The sequence below is a fragment of the Onychostruthus taczanowskii genome, unplaced genomic scaffold (genome assembly GCF_017590055.1).
Source record: "Onychostruthus taczanowskii isolate IOZ18803 unplaced genomic scaffold, ASM1759005v1 scaffold9, whole genome shotgun sequence".
Classification (NCBI taxonomy): Eukaryota; Metazoa; Chordata; class Aves; order Passeriformes; family Passeridae; genus Onychostruthus; species Onychostruthus taczanowskii.
Genome location: NW_024506993.1, coordinates 14,059,132 through 14,074,626, shown reverse-complemented (window position 1 = coordinate 14,074,626; position 15,495 = coordinate 14,059,132). Strand labels below are relative to the sequence as shown.

General features: G+C 43.1%; 1 protein-coding gene across 2 annotated transcripts in view; it reads left to right on the top strand.

The window, feature by feature from the left end:
* The first annotated feature begins 2,043 nt into the window (after positions 1–2,043).
* The window catches only part of USP4 (ubiquitin specific peptidase 4), a 31,386-nt gene continuing 17,934 nt past the window's right edge, over positions 2,044–15,495 (top strand). Inside the window, exons 1-9 of one of the 2 annotated variants that reach the window (XM_041425508.1) lie at positions 2,044–2,309; positions 2,427–2,584; positions 2,831–2,961; positions 6,386–6,512; positions 7,432–7,577; positions 7,793–7,854; positions 13,038–13,181; positions 13,822–13,939; positions 15,099–15,272. In XM_041425508.1, the coding sequence (XP_041281442.1) occupies positions 2,059–2,309; positions 2,427–2,584; positions 2,831–2,961; positions 6,386–6,512; positions 7,432–7,577; positions 7,793–7,854; positions 13,038–13,181; positions 13,822–13,939; positions 15,099–15,272 (1,311 nt within the window). In that variant the 5' untranslated portion in view covers positions 2,044–2,058. The remainder of the gene's footprint in view (positions 2,310–2,426; positions 2,585–2,830; positions 2,962–6,385; positions 6,513–7,431; positions 7,578–7,792; positions 7,855–13,037; positions 13,182–13,821; positions 13,940–15,098; positions 15,273–15,495) is intronic. The other variant, XM_041425509.1, reaches the window with a different exon arrangement.

Sequence of the window (15,495 nt, the reverse complement as noted above, 5' to 3'; positions counted from 1 at the left end):
GTGTTGAGATGACAGGAGGTGAACGTTTCACCACAGGCAGCAGCTCTGTGCTGAGGGGAGGCATGAAGAATCTCAGGCAATTCCTCAGGGATTATAAATCAGCCTAGTTCTATTTCTGTAATTCCAGAGAGAAACAGACTGACTCAGAGGGCAACCTTAAAATAAATACTACTTTAGCACAATTGGCTGCTTCTGTGGCTTGAGGATGTTGTCCCTTCAACATCTCCTGTCTGTCACATATTCACTCCTATACTACACTTTAATTGCAAACACTTAATCCCTCTGTTAGTGTTCCTGCTTTTCCATTCTTCTGCACATCAAAGTTTCATATTTTCTCTCCTTCCTAGAAAGTGTTTGTCCCCTACTTGTCCCCCCTCCCAGTGATTCTTCCCCCCTTTAGCTGCTGATAGTTGCTGCCAACTTCTTAAATACTTAAACAAGTTCAAATATTTGAAGTTGTCAGGAGTCTTAACTAGTTCCAAGAAAAATTATCCTTCCTGGCCCTTTCTCCCTCTCCCAGATTCCCTAGTGTTCTGCCCACCAAACCCTGGGCTATCTGCTGAAATCCTGGCTGATGAGATGTGGTGTTCAGAAGTGTCTACTCAACAGAAGTGCCATCAGCCTGAGTCTGAGACTTTTCTTACTCAGCCTTTTCAAGGTTCTTTCAGCTATTTAAATTCCTTTCTCCTTGGCAGCTTTCAGTCACGGTGTTTATCATTGCCATAGTAAGGCAGGCTGGGAACACCTGCCTCCAGTCCTGTGGTACTTGAGGGGGCTTTGCTGCTGTCAGTGCCACTTTCACACCCATTGGGATGAGGTGGAGATCAGGGCAGAAGTCCATGGCTGAAAAGAAAGTGCTTGAGGAGCCAGGAGAACACAGACACCTCTGTCTACAGTGAAACTGGAACAATGTCATTTTCTTGCACTGAATCAGAAAGGCCTGGATTAAACAATTTAATTGTTTGCCACACTTTCTATGAGGAGTCAGTAATTCATTAGCAGACTGAGGTCAGCCGCACAAGCACTATCTCAGAATAGCTGACTCATTTTAAAAACACACCCAGCCTTGCCATAATAGGGTGTGTTAGAGCCCCAAGGGGCCCTGCCCTCTGAGAAAAACTGAAGTAACAACACTCGACTCTTACTGGAAGGAGAAAATGGTTCTTTCAGCGTTAACTGAATGGACTTGCCCTGCTGTCAGGAAGATAAAAGGCTTTTATCACGTTTCCCTGGTTGCTGCAGCAGTGCCAGGCTGGCAGAGCCCACCTGCCCATGGTGCTGCCAGAACGCTCCTGGCACAGGCAGTCACAGCACCCCCACATCACCCCTGCCTTTTTCACATAAGGTAAAGGGATTTCTTTGGTGCATCTGTTTACGGCAGACTTTTTGAATTCTTCCCAAGGGCCCTCCTTCTCAAGGACAGGATATGCACTGGAGGGATCAGTGCCTGCCTCTCCTCAAGCAGCTCTCTCCTGAGGCAGTGCCCAAGCTCCCGAGCACTCCCCAGTCGGTCACACACACCCGTTCGTTCTCCCGTTTATTCCCCCAACAATCTGAAGTCCAACGCCCTCACCAGTGTGCTCCACGTGAGAAAATGGAGCGTCTAAAACTGAAACCACAGTCCAACCAAACGGTTCTGCCACCAGTTTTGCCAGAGAGAGAAAAAAATAAAATCTTTATGAAGAAGTAAAGGTTTCAGCTTGGGTTCGACCTTCACTGAGCCATAATTCAGGGATGAGATTCTTGCTGAGAAAGTGAAGTAAGTACACGGTGTCCGGAGCCCAGAGCAGCGGGCTGGCAGCAGCCACCCTGAGCAGCCTTGGGGAAGGCTGCGCTGGTGCTGCTGCAGAGGCGGAAGGGAGCACAATATTTGCAGAAGTGCTTTTATCTGAGGACTCAAAGAGGCTGGTCCGGGAGGCCTCTCGACCACGAAGCTCCCTCGGGGACGAGGTCCATCCCCGCGGGGGGAGTGCTCCTGCTCCCCGGCCTCCCCCTGCAGCCCCGGTAAAGGCGCTCAGACACCCCACGCCCTAAGCGCCCTCACGGCGCCGCCGCAAGATGGCGGCCACCGCCATAGCGCGCGCGGCCCCGCCCACCCCGTCACGGAGCGCGCGCGGGCGGGGCGGGTCCCTCCCACTCGCCCAGCGCGTGCCCGCCCGCGCGCGCTCCGACCTCCGCCCGCGCCGGGTCTCGCGCACGGACATGGCGGCGGCCGCGGCCGGCGGGGAACGGGCCCGGCCGGACCCGGCGGAGCAGCGGGCCGAGCTGGGCCCGCTCCTCGCCACGGCCCTCCGGCCCGGCGAGTCCTGGTGAGCACACCCGCGTCTCCCCTCCCTCGCCGTCCCCCTCCCCTGCGGGCGGCGGGGCCTGCGGGCCGGGCCGCGCCGCCGCTGAGGGGCCCCGCCGGGCGGTGCCGTGTGTTGCAGGTACCTGGTGGAGAGCCGGTGGTTCAAGCAATGGAAGAAGTATGTGGGCTTCGACAGCTGGGACATGTTCGGCGCCGGCGATCCCAACCTCTTCCCGGGCCCCGTCGACAACGCGGGCCTGTTCCCGGGGCCCATCGACAACTCGGGCCTGTTCGGCGGTGAGTGCTGCGGGCGGCGGGGCCGCGGCTCGGGCTCGGCCGGGAGCTTCCCCGCGCTGCTTTCGCTTTCGAACCGAGCGCTGCGGAGGGCGCGCGGCCGCACCGCCCTGTGCGTGAGGGAACCGGCCGGGCTCTGCCTCCCTGGGAGCGCTGGCGTTCCTCGGTGTCCTGGCAGGTCCTGTGTGGGGCTGGAGAAAAAAAGGTGCTGTTTGATGCCCTGCTCTCTGCCGTCTGTCTCCCTTTTAGATCCGCAAACTCAGAGTTTGAAAGAGCACCTCATTGATGAGCTGGATTACGTGCTGGTGCCCACCGAAGCCTGGAACAAGCTAGTAGCGTGGTACGGCTGTATAGACGGGCAGCAGCCTATTGTGAGGAAAGTAAGTACGGCTGAATCAGCTTCTCCTCCTCCTGGTTTCGTTTTTTGATCTCCATCAAACTTAAACGGTTTGTTTTGCCAGATGTCAGCTAAGACAGGGTTCTCAGTAGTTCTTTGGAGATAATAACGTGATGTCTTTTTGCCTTGTCTGAAGGAACAACTTGCCTGTATTTCAGCCAAAATGCCTGAATGTTCAGGGGTTCTGAGTTGATGGTTTATTTGGGACAAGAACCCTGAACCTTGTTCAGGTTATGATTCTTTGGACTAGTATGGAATAGTTTGTAGTTTGTGGACGAGTGTAAGTTGTTGGTTAAACTAGTTTATCTTCCAGGATAGAATGAGTCTTTTAGTACAGATGGATTAGAGGCTTCTTCTGGAGTGTAAGCTGATTCTTGTTTTCTCTTCCAAAGTTGTGTGATTCTGAAATCTTTATAAAGAGATGGATATATGGTTTTGTTCTGTAAGTCATATTTTTGGTTGACACATGCAGTCAGGTATGCATTCTGAATATATAATCTGTTCTGGAAGATGAAGTTGGCAAGTGTTTTGGTTTTGTTTGGGTTTTTTTGGTTTTTTTTTTTTTTTTTTTTTTTGGAATGTGTATAGGTAAAAGGTTTTTTGTTTTTATTTTAGTTTTAGCCAATTTTACTGGCAAAATTGAGCAATGCCAGTCTGTGGGGCTCATTAAAAAAACTAATCACAAAGTGATGATATTATGTGTGGAATTAACACCACTTATGTTTAAGCAGCACTGTGTTGTAAGTAAGGGTTATTTCAAGGTGTGCAAGACCTAGAGAAGTGTGGCACCAGAAGGGAAGTAAGATCAGGAAGTGCTGGAACGTTTTCATTCAGTGTGGGCTGGAAATTGCACCTAGTAAGAAATTCTGATGTCTTCAAGACTGGTGAGTTAACCCAGGATCACCTGGTTACCTCAGGTTCACTCAGCTGAGTTGACAGAACTCCCATGGAAGCAAGAAGTAGGAGAGGAGAAAATAATTACAGCATGTGAAAGAGATGTGGCTTTTGAGAAACATGTAACATCTTGAGAAATTGCAAGTCTGTGCTGAGAGGGAGAACTGGTACTCTTAGTGATCAGTGCCTCTCCAAGTGAGGGAGCTTTCCTTGGTGAGCTGGCTGATTGCTGTCACAAAACCTGGCATGTCATTGCACACTCCCTTTTCTGAAAATCTGAAAGCTGACAAGAGATTTGGGAGCTGTTGGGGAAACACTTGGGCTTAACTGCGTGGGCCTTTTGTTGGTGTATCTGATGCTGCTTTCAGTGGTGCAATCACCAAGGGGTAGAGCTCAGAGCTTGTGCTGGTTTGCAGACCTGAACATGCCAGGTTATTCTGGGTCTAGTTAAGAGTAAATTTTTCAAGTTTGGAATTGCTGTGAAACTGTCAGTCTCTGTTGTTACCCTGATAACTGAAGGGGGTTTATATATTTAAGAAGATGCTAAAATATGGCAGAGTAGTAGGTTTGGGGGATGTAACAGCATCTTACAAAAATCCAGTAAGTCAGTGAGACACAGAAGCTGCACTGCTGCACCTGAGTAGGATGTGGGCAGGATCTGGTTACAGTACTCCCCAGATAGCATTAAAAGTCAAGCACTTAAACTTGTGGTCCTTGAGTGCCTTAAGACTTTTCCTAAAGATGGATCAACTGTAATTCATACATGAAAATACCCATAAAAGTAGGATCTGGGAAGCGATTTTCAGACATCTTGATGGTTTTAAAAGATATTTCTTCCATCTCTGTGTTTGATGATCAGAGCCAAGTCCAGAAGGATTAGATTAGATTTATTTGTGGTTCAGGTTTCTTTTGGTAGTCTCAAACCATATTTTTGGGCAGTCATCTATAGAGTCCTGTGGGAAGGTTTATTAATGTGCTCCCTCAGCAGCTGGGTTGTGCTGAGATTGCTGTTCAGTGGCATGACATGAGCTGTACTTTGGCAGAGAACAAGGAAGCTGGTCAGATGCAGTTTAAAAGACATCTGCAGGTGATTAGAGACTCCATTCCTCCATCCTAATGGACACAATGATCTGATCAGGAACTTCTTGGAAAGAGTTCTTTTCATTTCTGAATATGTCTCTTATTTGTTTCTAACTGCAGAATACTGGAGAACAGGAAGTCATGTTTAGTGACATTTTTTTCTGAAAACTAAATGGAAAACTTTTGGCTTGGTTTCTTTTCTTTCTTAAAAAGAAATCTGCCATGCCTGTCAAGAAGCTGTTTAAACAGGAGGCTTTACTTTCTGTTGTAACAGCAAAGTACTGAAGATCTTTCCAAATATGTTTGTTGATTATTTACCTTTAAAGCATCTTGCATATCTAATACAACCTTCTAAAAGCAACAATCCTCAGAAGATGGAAGCATAATTTAATGGAATTGTCACTGTAAGTCTAGATCTCAATTCTTTGTTTCTTTCCAAAGCTGGGTAGTTTTTTCTGTGATGTGTTAGGTGTAGATCATACCAAGTCTGGTGTCACCTGAATTGAGTGGAATATTTCGGTTGGAATGGACTTAATCATCTGTTCCAACTCCTGACCAGTTCAGGTCTGACTGAAAGTTAAAGCAAATTAAGGGCATTGTCCAAATGCCTCTCACTGTTACTCTTAAAATTATTCCAGCTTTTTCAATGAAATATGGTCTCAGTTTCAGAAGCTTTGTAGCTGCCAAGCACTTTGGAGAGAATTGAGGTGTGGGGGTTTCTTTTCTTAATTACTCTTCCTGTTACGTTGCAGTTGTCTCATAACTGACCTGTGAAATGTGCTTTTCTTTCTGGCATAATGTGTTTTATGATCTCTAGGTGAAGAATGGTGTCCAGTTTCATGGAAGATTTTAAAAAAATATGCTGGAAGCTAGTGGCATGAGTAAATGTACCTATTCAAATATTCTCTCAAATGTGAAATTGATTTGAAAAGTACTCTGAAATAAAGCAGTGTCATCAAAACAACTTCAGAGGTGCTTTTCTGTTCTTGCCAGGAGAGAGTAATGAGGCAGGTTCTGTGTACCATGCAGAAAAATTAATGCTTTGGTTTGCTCTCTTCTGGTAGAAGGGATTTTGCTCCAGTGTTCCAGCTTGATTTAATTCTTTTATAAAACTTAACCAAAGACTAGAGGCAAAAGGTAATTCTCTTCTGGAATGCTTGGTGTTATCAAGTATTTTTCATGGTGGTTAGTGGTCAGTTCAGCTGTGATGATGGACCTCTGGAACTTTGCACTGTGGAAGGAAAGCACTGGGATTTCCTGTTTTAAAACAAACAAATCCCCCAAACAAGCTGGTGACTGAATCTAGGAGCAAAGCAGTGTTCAGTTTATGGCTTGACTCTCAATACTCCAAAAGGCTCACAGTATTTAGACCTGTGTGCTTCAGAGGAGTGCTCAGTATTGCAGCTTTGTGTTGCTTTGTTCCCTGTGTGCAGGTGGTGGAGTATGGGCTGTTTGTGAAGCACTATAAGGTTGAGGTTTATCTCCTGGAGCTGAAGCTGTGCGAGAGCAGCGATCCCGACAATGTCATCAGCTGCCACTTCAGCAAGGCAGATACTGTTGGTGAGTAGTTCTCTGATAGATGAAGCTGTGCTCTGAGGCTGTCTCAGGTGATAATCTCTGCCCTCCAGAACCTCCAGATTGGAGCAAATCTGACTTTTCTCTCTCTCTCATTGCTATATTTTTCACATGTAAAAATGCTAAATGTCAGCTGTCCTGTATCTACATTACTAAACTGAAAAAAGCATCTGTTGTGGTATGACACTGGCCAAATGCCAGGCGCCCTTAAAAACTGCTCACTCACCCTCCCCTGTCACAGCTGGGCAGAGGAGAGAAGAAAATTAGTGAAGGGTTAATGAGTTGAGATAAGGACTGGGAGAAAACACTGCAAGGGTCAAACCGGCTCAACAAGAGATACAAAGTGAATCTATTATTAACAGAATCACAGGAGGATAATGAGAAGTAAAAATAAGCCTTTAAAAACACCTTTTCTTCCCCCAGCCCCTCCCTCCTTCCCACCAACAGGGCATGGAAGTCTAGTCAGTTTATCATCTTCTGCTGGACATGGTGGAAGCTTCCAGCAGCTTCCCACAGGAGCCTCCTCTGTGGCCTCCCCCACTACCAAAGAGCAGGCCATGCAAAACCGGCGCAGCATCTTTATGGACAGCTTGACAGTAGTAACTGAAAACTTGAACCTGTGTTTTCAGATTAAGAGAAGTTGGCCTTTGGGCACAAAGTTCTCCAAGTGTTCTGCTTGTTGTTGGTTTGAGGGCTTGACAGACAAATGCATGACTGAAAACAGCAGTTTTCCATTTTTTCAGACTTACAAACTATATGAGCAATTATAACTTCCATGATAGGTTTTCTTCTTGAAGGATCTTGAAGCATAAGTGATGTACTTCCTGCTGAAGGAATGTCTTAGTGTTTTTCCAAAAGCACTCATGTTTTAAGAATTTTGATGTTTTTACTTTTTCCTGAACAGCTACCATCGAAAAAGAAATGAGAAAACTATTCAATATCCCAGCTGAGAAGGAAACCAGGCTATGGAACAGGTATATGAGTAACACTTATGAGCAGCTCAGCAAGATGGATAGCACAGTGCAAGATGCAGGGCTCTATCAGGGTCAGGTAAGGAGCATAACTTTTTTTCTTTTTTTTTTCTTTTTTTTTTCTTTTTTTTTTGTTCGTTTTGTTTTTGTTTCATGTAGTGCTTTTGCTGATGTGTATTTTTTTTCACTTGCTTGTATGTACTTTGAGCAAACATTGACAATGGGATTTGCTAATGCTTTTGCAAAATGTGTAACAGACTTGCAGTTACCTTTATTACCTGCACTCTCTTTCAGGTTGTTTTAATAGAAGTGAAAAATGAAGATGGCACGTGGCCAGGACAGCATTGCCTGGCAAAGTAAGCAAGCATGTTCTAAAGGTTTCTGTTATTTTTTGCAGCTTGTTTGCTAGGCTTTAGTGACCACATGTTCTCTGTGAAAGCCTGGTTCTCACTGGCTGTTGTGGCTTGCCTTGTTTTGGTTATTTTCAAGGAGAGAAAATCTCAAATATAAATATTCTTCAGTGGTTCTGCTGCTGGTTTCTTTTCTTAGCAAGAGTGTGTTTTGAAGCCTGTTTCAAACAGGTTGTTTAAGGATTAAATAGCTTAGGGTTTCTATAGTGCTTAGGAGGCAAAAGTGCTATTTGTGTTGAGCTAGTGTGCTTAAAAAACTACCTCTGCACACTGCACAGTGAAACAAATAATCTGTCCTTTGCTGTTGTAGAACAGAAAGGATCTTGGAGTGTGTTCCCAAACCTACCAATAGTGAATGCTCAGAGTTCTGGTAGTTCCCCCTTAAAAAGGGTATAGAAATAGCTGACCAACAAAAGACAATTACAGAAGCCTGTAAACGTGACACAGATTCCCTCAGTGCTGTCTGGTTTAGAGAAGAGATGGGTAATTGCAGGGCTTGGTGAAATACTATGTGTATGGCATGAATGGTGTAGAATGGAAGTTGCTTGCAGTGATAAGGAACTGCTTATATCAAGTCCTGCTACAGAAAGTAAAATTTGATGACTTTCCCTGTGTGATGCCTAGTTGGTACCATTCCAGGGGCCATCCAACTTGATAAAGAAAATGTTTTTCTGTACAGTATAGTTCACTTAGAGAACTTGATGCCAAGTGACCTTATTTGAGATCAAGGCACACTACTGTTAAACTTGAAGAGTTGAGAGGTCACTGAGAAGTCAGTGAAACCTGTTCTGAAATGGTACTTTGAGAGATCATTCCTACTACAGTGAACTTTCTATAGGATTGTTGTGTCACAGGTAACTAAAGTCATATCATGTACCTGGTTGAAGTCAGTATGGGAGAGGCAGCTGTGCAAGACCAGGTCATAACCTTTTGTTTCCACATGAAGCAAGGCTGAATAGGAGCTGTGTAGCATTCTCAGGCCTCAGAGTAATCCTTTGTCAGCAGCTACTCTGATATGTAAAGGCTTTGACTTAACCTCTAGTGATAGATAAATGGAAGTGAGTATTGGTATGTAGATTACTATTTCTTAATGACATAAAAATATGTACTTTTTATAGCATGAAACTTGTGAAATTGACTTAATGCTGATAACAGTGGCTGAAAGAAGTGTTTTAAGTGATATAAGGATTATATGTTTTGTACTTTGTCTTGTGCTTCATACTATCTCAGACAAAATTTTGCTTCAGTGTTCTATTTCTCAGCTCCAGAAAATACATGGAGAGCTTAATATTTGGAGCTTTTTTTCTGGGCTGCACCATTTTATTACTGAAAGCTTATGAGGGAGTTGTTCCCAAATTTAGAGTTTTGATGACATCATCCAAACAGAATGTAGAGCTCTCTGCTGGTGGCAGAGAAATGGTGAGCACCTGCATCACTGCCCAAGTGCCAAAAGAGGTTCTGGCAAGCTGGGAGTTCATATCCTTCCTACTGGCAGAGGGTGTGTGCAGAGTGACCATGGGCTGGGTGGTTCTGTGTCCTCAGGATTTTTCCCCACCATTTGCTGCCTGTCAGAGGCACTGGCCCCCTACCAGAGGAAATAGCTTTTCCACAGGTTTGGCAGCTGTCCTTGTGTTTTCCCAGCCATCAATCTGGCTGACATTTTACAGGAAAAATGCCCTTAAACTCCACAGCAATCCTTGGGTGGTATATTCAGCCTGTGCTTGGCTACTGCTGTTAGTTTGCTGCTCTCTAAAGAACAAAGTATTTTCTTACTGCTTTTACTTCTGGACAAGTTTCAGATGAGGGAATGGATTATACTTATTCTAGGAATTTCAAAATTAGAGGCATACTTTGTTTCTGAAGGGAGATGATATAAATGACTCTGTGGAATTTAGTACTCTTAAATTGTTACTTACAGGACTCCCAAAATAAAGTCCTGAACTAGCAGAATTCTATTTCAACCCTAGCACACTTTTTTTTTTTTTTTTTCATCCTGAATATAATTTTCTTAGCGAAGGCAAACATGCAGTTGTGTTAGTTCTTTAAAATTAACACCTTTCCCATCAGGTATTGTACTTGTAAACTGAAGTGAAGTTGTATTTAGTGGCTGCCTGGTAACTCTCTCTCCTTTTGCAATATGCAGCAGTAAAATACCTTTTGGTTCTTTGGTTGGAGCTAGAATTTTCCTGCTGTTACCTCTTCCAGCTCTTCTGTTTACTCATGGCACTGTGTGATTTCAGAGGACCCCCTCGGCAACTGGGCTAAATATTTAGTGTGCAGATATTTATTTGCTGACTTTTAAGTGTTTGAGTTTGCAGCAGATGCCAGGCTTGCAGAGGACCCCATAGGATCTAACATAAGTTATGGAGGCTTTTGTGTGTAAGAACTTTCTAAATGAGCATCCATTACCGCCTCTGCTTTGTCAGTTGAGCAAAATACCAGCTAATCTGGCTCTGACAAAAACTTTTTGTCACAAAATTACTATTTTATTACTGGTTGTGTAAAGGAGGAGGACTGACTGTATTCTGTGCTCTGAAGGTGGCCTCAGCTGAATTGAAACACTTGTTTTGTGTGTGCCTTTCAACCGATTGAAAACCTTTTACAGTATTTTTCAAGTTGTTTAGTTTAGGAGTTTTTTCTGCATAACAGCCGTATGGACTCTGAATGATTTGATTTTATCCTCTTTGTCGTGTAAGTCTCCAGATTTCTCCTCACTTGCCATTTGTGTGGGTTTTTGACAGGTTTGGGAGCAAGGCAAAGCAGCTGTCTTTACCTGCAGATGGGGACAATGTGCTTCAGTGTTGTGAAGATGAAGTTGGGTTTCAGTGCTGACGCACTGAGTAGGCCAGAGCATTTTGGATGGTTCCAAGTCACAAATTTCAAAGATGAAATAACTTTGTTCTCTTACTTCAGAGCAAGGTCTTGGGACCTCTATTTCTGAGGGAGCAGAAGTCACATACTGTGAGAGAGATGGCAATAGAGGGGGCAGATGCCTTTGACCTGTCAAAGTCTGCACAGAAACCCTTTCTGCAGCATTGGGGATAAATATTTGGCATCCAGGTCTTCAGTTGTCACTGTGTGCAAATGAAGCAGTCCTCAGAGCCTGCAGTACTGTGGGGCCATTAACAATGGCTTTCCAGGCTTAAGTGGGAAGCTTTCAGAGAAAAATGTTTTTCTTAGCTGCTCTCTGTGCCCTTCACCTGCAATCAATGGCTGCCTTTGTGAGCATCGTGTGAGAAATGAGGAGAAGCGGCTGTCCTTAGGAAATCCTTTCTTCAGTAGTTACACATAGATGAGTAATTTCTAAAATGTAGGAGTATGCAGAATTCTTTATCTTCCCAAATACATTTGGTTTCTGTTCTTTTTATCTCACATAAAAAGCTCTTAACCTCTCTTGTTGTTTTGCTATTTACATGAACCTTCCGAGTTTTCTAGCTGGAACTTGCTCAAGATCCTGGGTGACTTTGTGGGCAGACTTTTCCCCACTCTGTGACTTTTGTCTTACCTTTGCTTTCTGATCTGTTTTTTATCTTCCTTTGTAATTCTTAGCTTTTTTTTTTTTGTTTGTGTAGGATGCTGTTGAAGTACTTGGAACTCTTTAGTTGCCATGTGACTCTTGATGAAACACTGTCTCTATGCTTCTGTTGGAAACCTTGAAATCCCTTAGGAGGTTGTCCTCATTTTCCTTTTTCACCAGTAGATTTTCTTCATATGATTTTCTGAGTTTCTCTGTTCTCTCTGAGAGATCAAATGTATCAAGCAGAGATGCTTAGTTCTCAAGTCTAGCATTTTCTAGATTGCTCCCCTTTGCTTCTAGGTAATTCATTACTTCACACTTTTAAAATGTGTTCTTAATGGATTTACATGCTATTGTTACCTAAATTGTTTTATTCTTGACCCTTGAAACCCACACACATGAGCATGAGTCTGATAATTGTTGTATAGTCTAGACCTTCTGCTTTCCCATTGATATTACTTTGGTGTCCAGGTAATCTTGAAGTTCCATCTCCAGCATGGAACGACAGAATGTTGTGTATTGTCCCAGAAATGGTTCTCTCAGTTTTTCTGGTAGATCTCATTCTTTCTAGGATACTTTACTGTATACTTCTTTGTTGTGTTGGCTGGTGAAGATTTCAGTGCTTCAGGTTTTGACTGTGTGTGGGGTTTTCCAGTTTCATCTGGAAGCTCCTCCTGTAACTTGTTTACTTCTGTGTTTTTTACTGCTATTATATTTCCAAACTGTTGAGGCTGTCCAGCTGTTCTGTCTTGTCATGGCCTTTATGGCTTGTTCACTCTTGTGTAGTTTTTTTACCCACAGAGATTTTCCAGAATGTTTTTTAGTACCATCTGACCTATGAATATGCTTTTTTAGTTTGTATCATTTGAAAACAAGGGCCACACTAAAAAAGAATAAATGGACAAGCTGAAGCTTGAAAGCCCTATCCTCTGCTGGCTCTCTGGTGTGGTTTGGGGCTAGTGACCACTGCTGTGTGGCTGTTGGTGTCCTGCACCTTTTTACTTTTGGTTTTGTGTGTTTATTTGGGCAGAGATGGAGAGATTGGACCAAATCCCAGTCAACTCTTACTATAGAGAAATTAATTAGTGTCAAAATTAGTACTGTCTTGTGGTTCTGCCTTTTTTTTATGGAACTGTCTATGAGAAGACACTGTTAAATTTTAGTGCCTTGTTGGTTATCTTCTTCCTGATTAAAGTTGTGTTCCAATAGATGGTCTGAGTTTCAGGTAGGGAAGGCCTGTCCTGGTCACTTTTTAATGCAGGTAGAGTGTTCTGTGGTCTTAAGATTTGAGGGGGTTTGCTTGCTTATATAAGGTGGTTTACTCATAAAATTAAAGCTTGCTTCCCTCTCACTCACGCTGAATTGCTTCCTATTTCTGTTGGGGACCCAGATTTGTCTTTAAGCAATAATTGTTGCTCCTACTTCTGGTACTTTTTTCCTGATGTTTCTGTTCCAGACAATTGTTTGGAAATGTGATCAAACACATTAAAGGAGTAAATTCTGTGTGGGGTAATTAACTGTAGCTCAGCAAGTCCTTGGAGTTTTGTGGGAGGTGGGCCTGGGGATAAAAAAAGTAGTAGCACTGTTTCTGCTTCTTTTTCCTTTCTCCCAGATCAAGCACTGCAACTAGCAGAAACTTTACTACCTCTTCAAAATCATCAGCAAGTTCTTATTCCTCAGTGTCTGCCACTTCTGTCATTACTAATGGTGATAGCAGTAACTCCTATGGACTGAACAGCTCCCACCTGGGCAGGGGGTAAGAGCAGGAATGTTCTTTTTGTTTTGTCACCCTTCATGTGAGTGATCCCATGCATCCTTGTCTGTATAGAAGAGGAGTGTGGTGGTGCTCTAGAGGAGTTCTGCTACTCTTGTGTGCCTGTTTATCAGACTTTGCTTTTTGAAACCACTGCCTTCTGCTGTTCTTTGCTGACTTGCAAAAGTAGTGCATGTTCCAGAGCTTACTAACTGCCAGAGCATTGCCTGTGTTTTGAGGTGACTCAGACTATGAGGGAAGGGATTATATTCTTTTGTCTATATGCCATTGTGGAAGAACCTCTCCAGGTGCAGATCATAATTCTCTTATTATTTCTTCAAGTGTATTATATAGACTCTTGCTGTGTTAGGATAGCGTGCTGTTTACTTACAGACAGAGGAAATGAATGTGTTATGAGCCATAAATAAATAATAGACTTTGTAAGGATTAATGTTTCCAAAGTTAGCACGTACATTTCATGTTCCTGGTATTCAGCATTAGCCCCTATGAAGCAGCAGAAACAGGTAGCCTGGTTAAAAAATTTCAGTAAACAGTTTTCTGACTTGTATTTGATGTGACTTTTAAATAGTAGTGAGATTTGACAAACTCATTGTGGAGTTCACTGTATTGTCTTTTTTTCCAGAGGTTCTGGGTTTGTCTGTAACTCTTACAACTGCAGGGACAGTGCTTCCCTCTCACAACCTGGACTCTGTGGACTCAGTAACCTTGGAAACACCTGCTTCATGAATTCTGCATTACAGGTAAGAATTAGGAAGATCCCTCATTAGAATCAAATAAAAGATCAGTCTCATACATATTGTGGGTTAAAATCTGTGGGGGAAAAAAGAATATTTAATGTGATTCCATGGGGAGACTATACCTCAAAAATAAACAGACCAAAAAATCATGTTTAGTTTGGCTTATGTTTAGGTCATTAGTACTGTAAAACATATTACAGTATTAGGGACTGAATCTGAAATATGTGGCATTTGAAAGGGCCAGGGGAAGTTGTATTGAACAGGTGCCTGGCTGTAACATAAGGTCCCAGTGGTGTGCCCTGCCAAAAATGGGCTGACGTGGAGGATGTTTTGACTTGTGTGGGCTGCACAAGTGACATGAGCAGTCACTGCATGCAGTTCTGGCCCTGTGTTAAAGATTCCTGAAAAATTAAGAGCATAAAAGCCACAGGAAGGGTTCAGGTTCATTGTGCAAGGTGTTAAGGTTGACACAGTGATGCAAAGCCAATAATTATTTCTTTACTTTTAAACTTAATTTCCTAGGATTATTTTGTTCATTTTAAAGAATGCGAAAACTTGCTAGGGGTAGTTTTTGCTAAGAAGTTCAAACAAAACATGAGACAAATTCTATGAACTTTGATTTAAAGAATGGGCAAACTTCTAGTGTGGTACCAGTGCTGTGAAATTACTTCAGTCACTGTGATGGCTTTGAAATCTGGAACAGGGCTTAAAATAACTAATGCATTATGCACGTGGTATTCAGGACACCACAATAAACTTGGGCTGCCCTGCTTTTTGTTCAGCGTGACTTTATTTTCCTTTGTGTCATGGTAGCCTTAAGCCACTCTGTTTTCTTGGACTTAGCTAAGAGACAACTTTAAAATTTTTAATTATCCAAGTTACTTAAATCAAAGTACTTCAATCTTAGTTTATCATGCAAACTAGTCATGTTAAGGACCAATTACTTTCTTTCTTGTATTTACCATTATGCTTTAATTTTCTAGATATCAGTCTTTCAAATGCAGATTTCTGCCTTTTTTCTTTGTTTTACTAAACAAGCTCTGAGTCTCACCAGTTTTGTTAACTTGGTGCATGTTCTGATGTAAAAGTTGATTTTGTTGTTTCATTGTCACACAAATCTATTGCCCCATGCAGTAAATTAATTTTCTTAATACTTTCTCAGTGCCTGAGCAATACTCCTCCTCTGACTGACTACTTCCTGGAAGATAAATATGAAGCTGAAATAAATCAGAACAACCCACTGGGGATGAGGGGAGAAATCGCAGAAGCGTACGCAGAGCTCATTAAACAGATGTGGTCTGGGAGACAGTCCCACGTGGCCCCACGTATGTTCAAAGTAAGTGTGTCACGTTCCTGTAGCACAGCTCTGGGACAGAAGAAACAGAGAAAGCTAACGTGCCTGCCACATATTTTGATGTTATGAAGGCAGTAAGGACATTGCTGCAGTGTTTCATTGTTTGTGAATGCTTTTTGGGGTACAGGGAGGAACTTGCCAGTGAGCAGTGTCCTTAGAGTTTGCTACTGCTCTTTAATGTTACTTAGTAAATGACCTCCCAGCC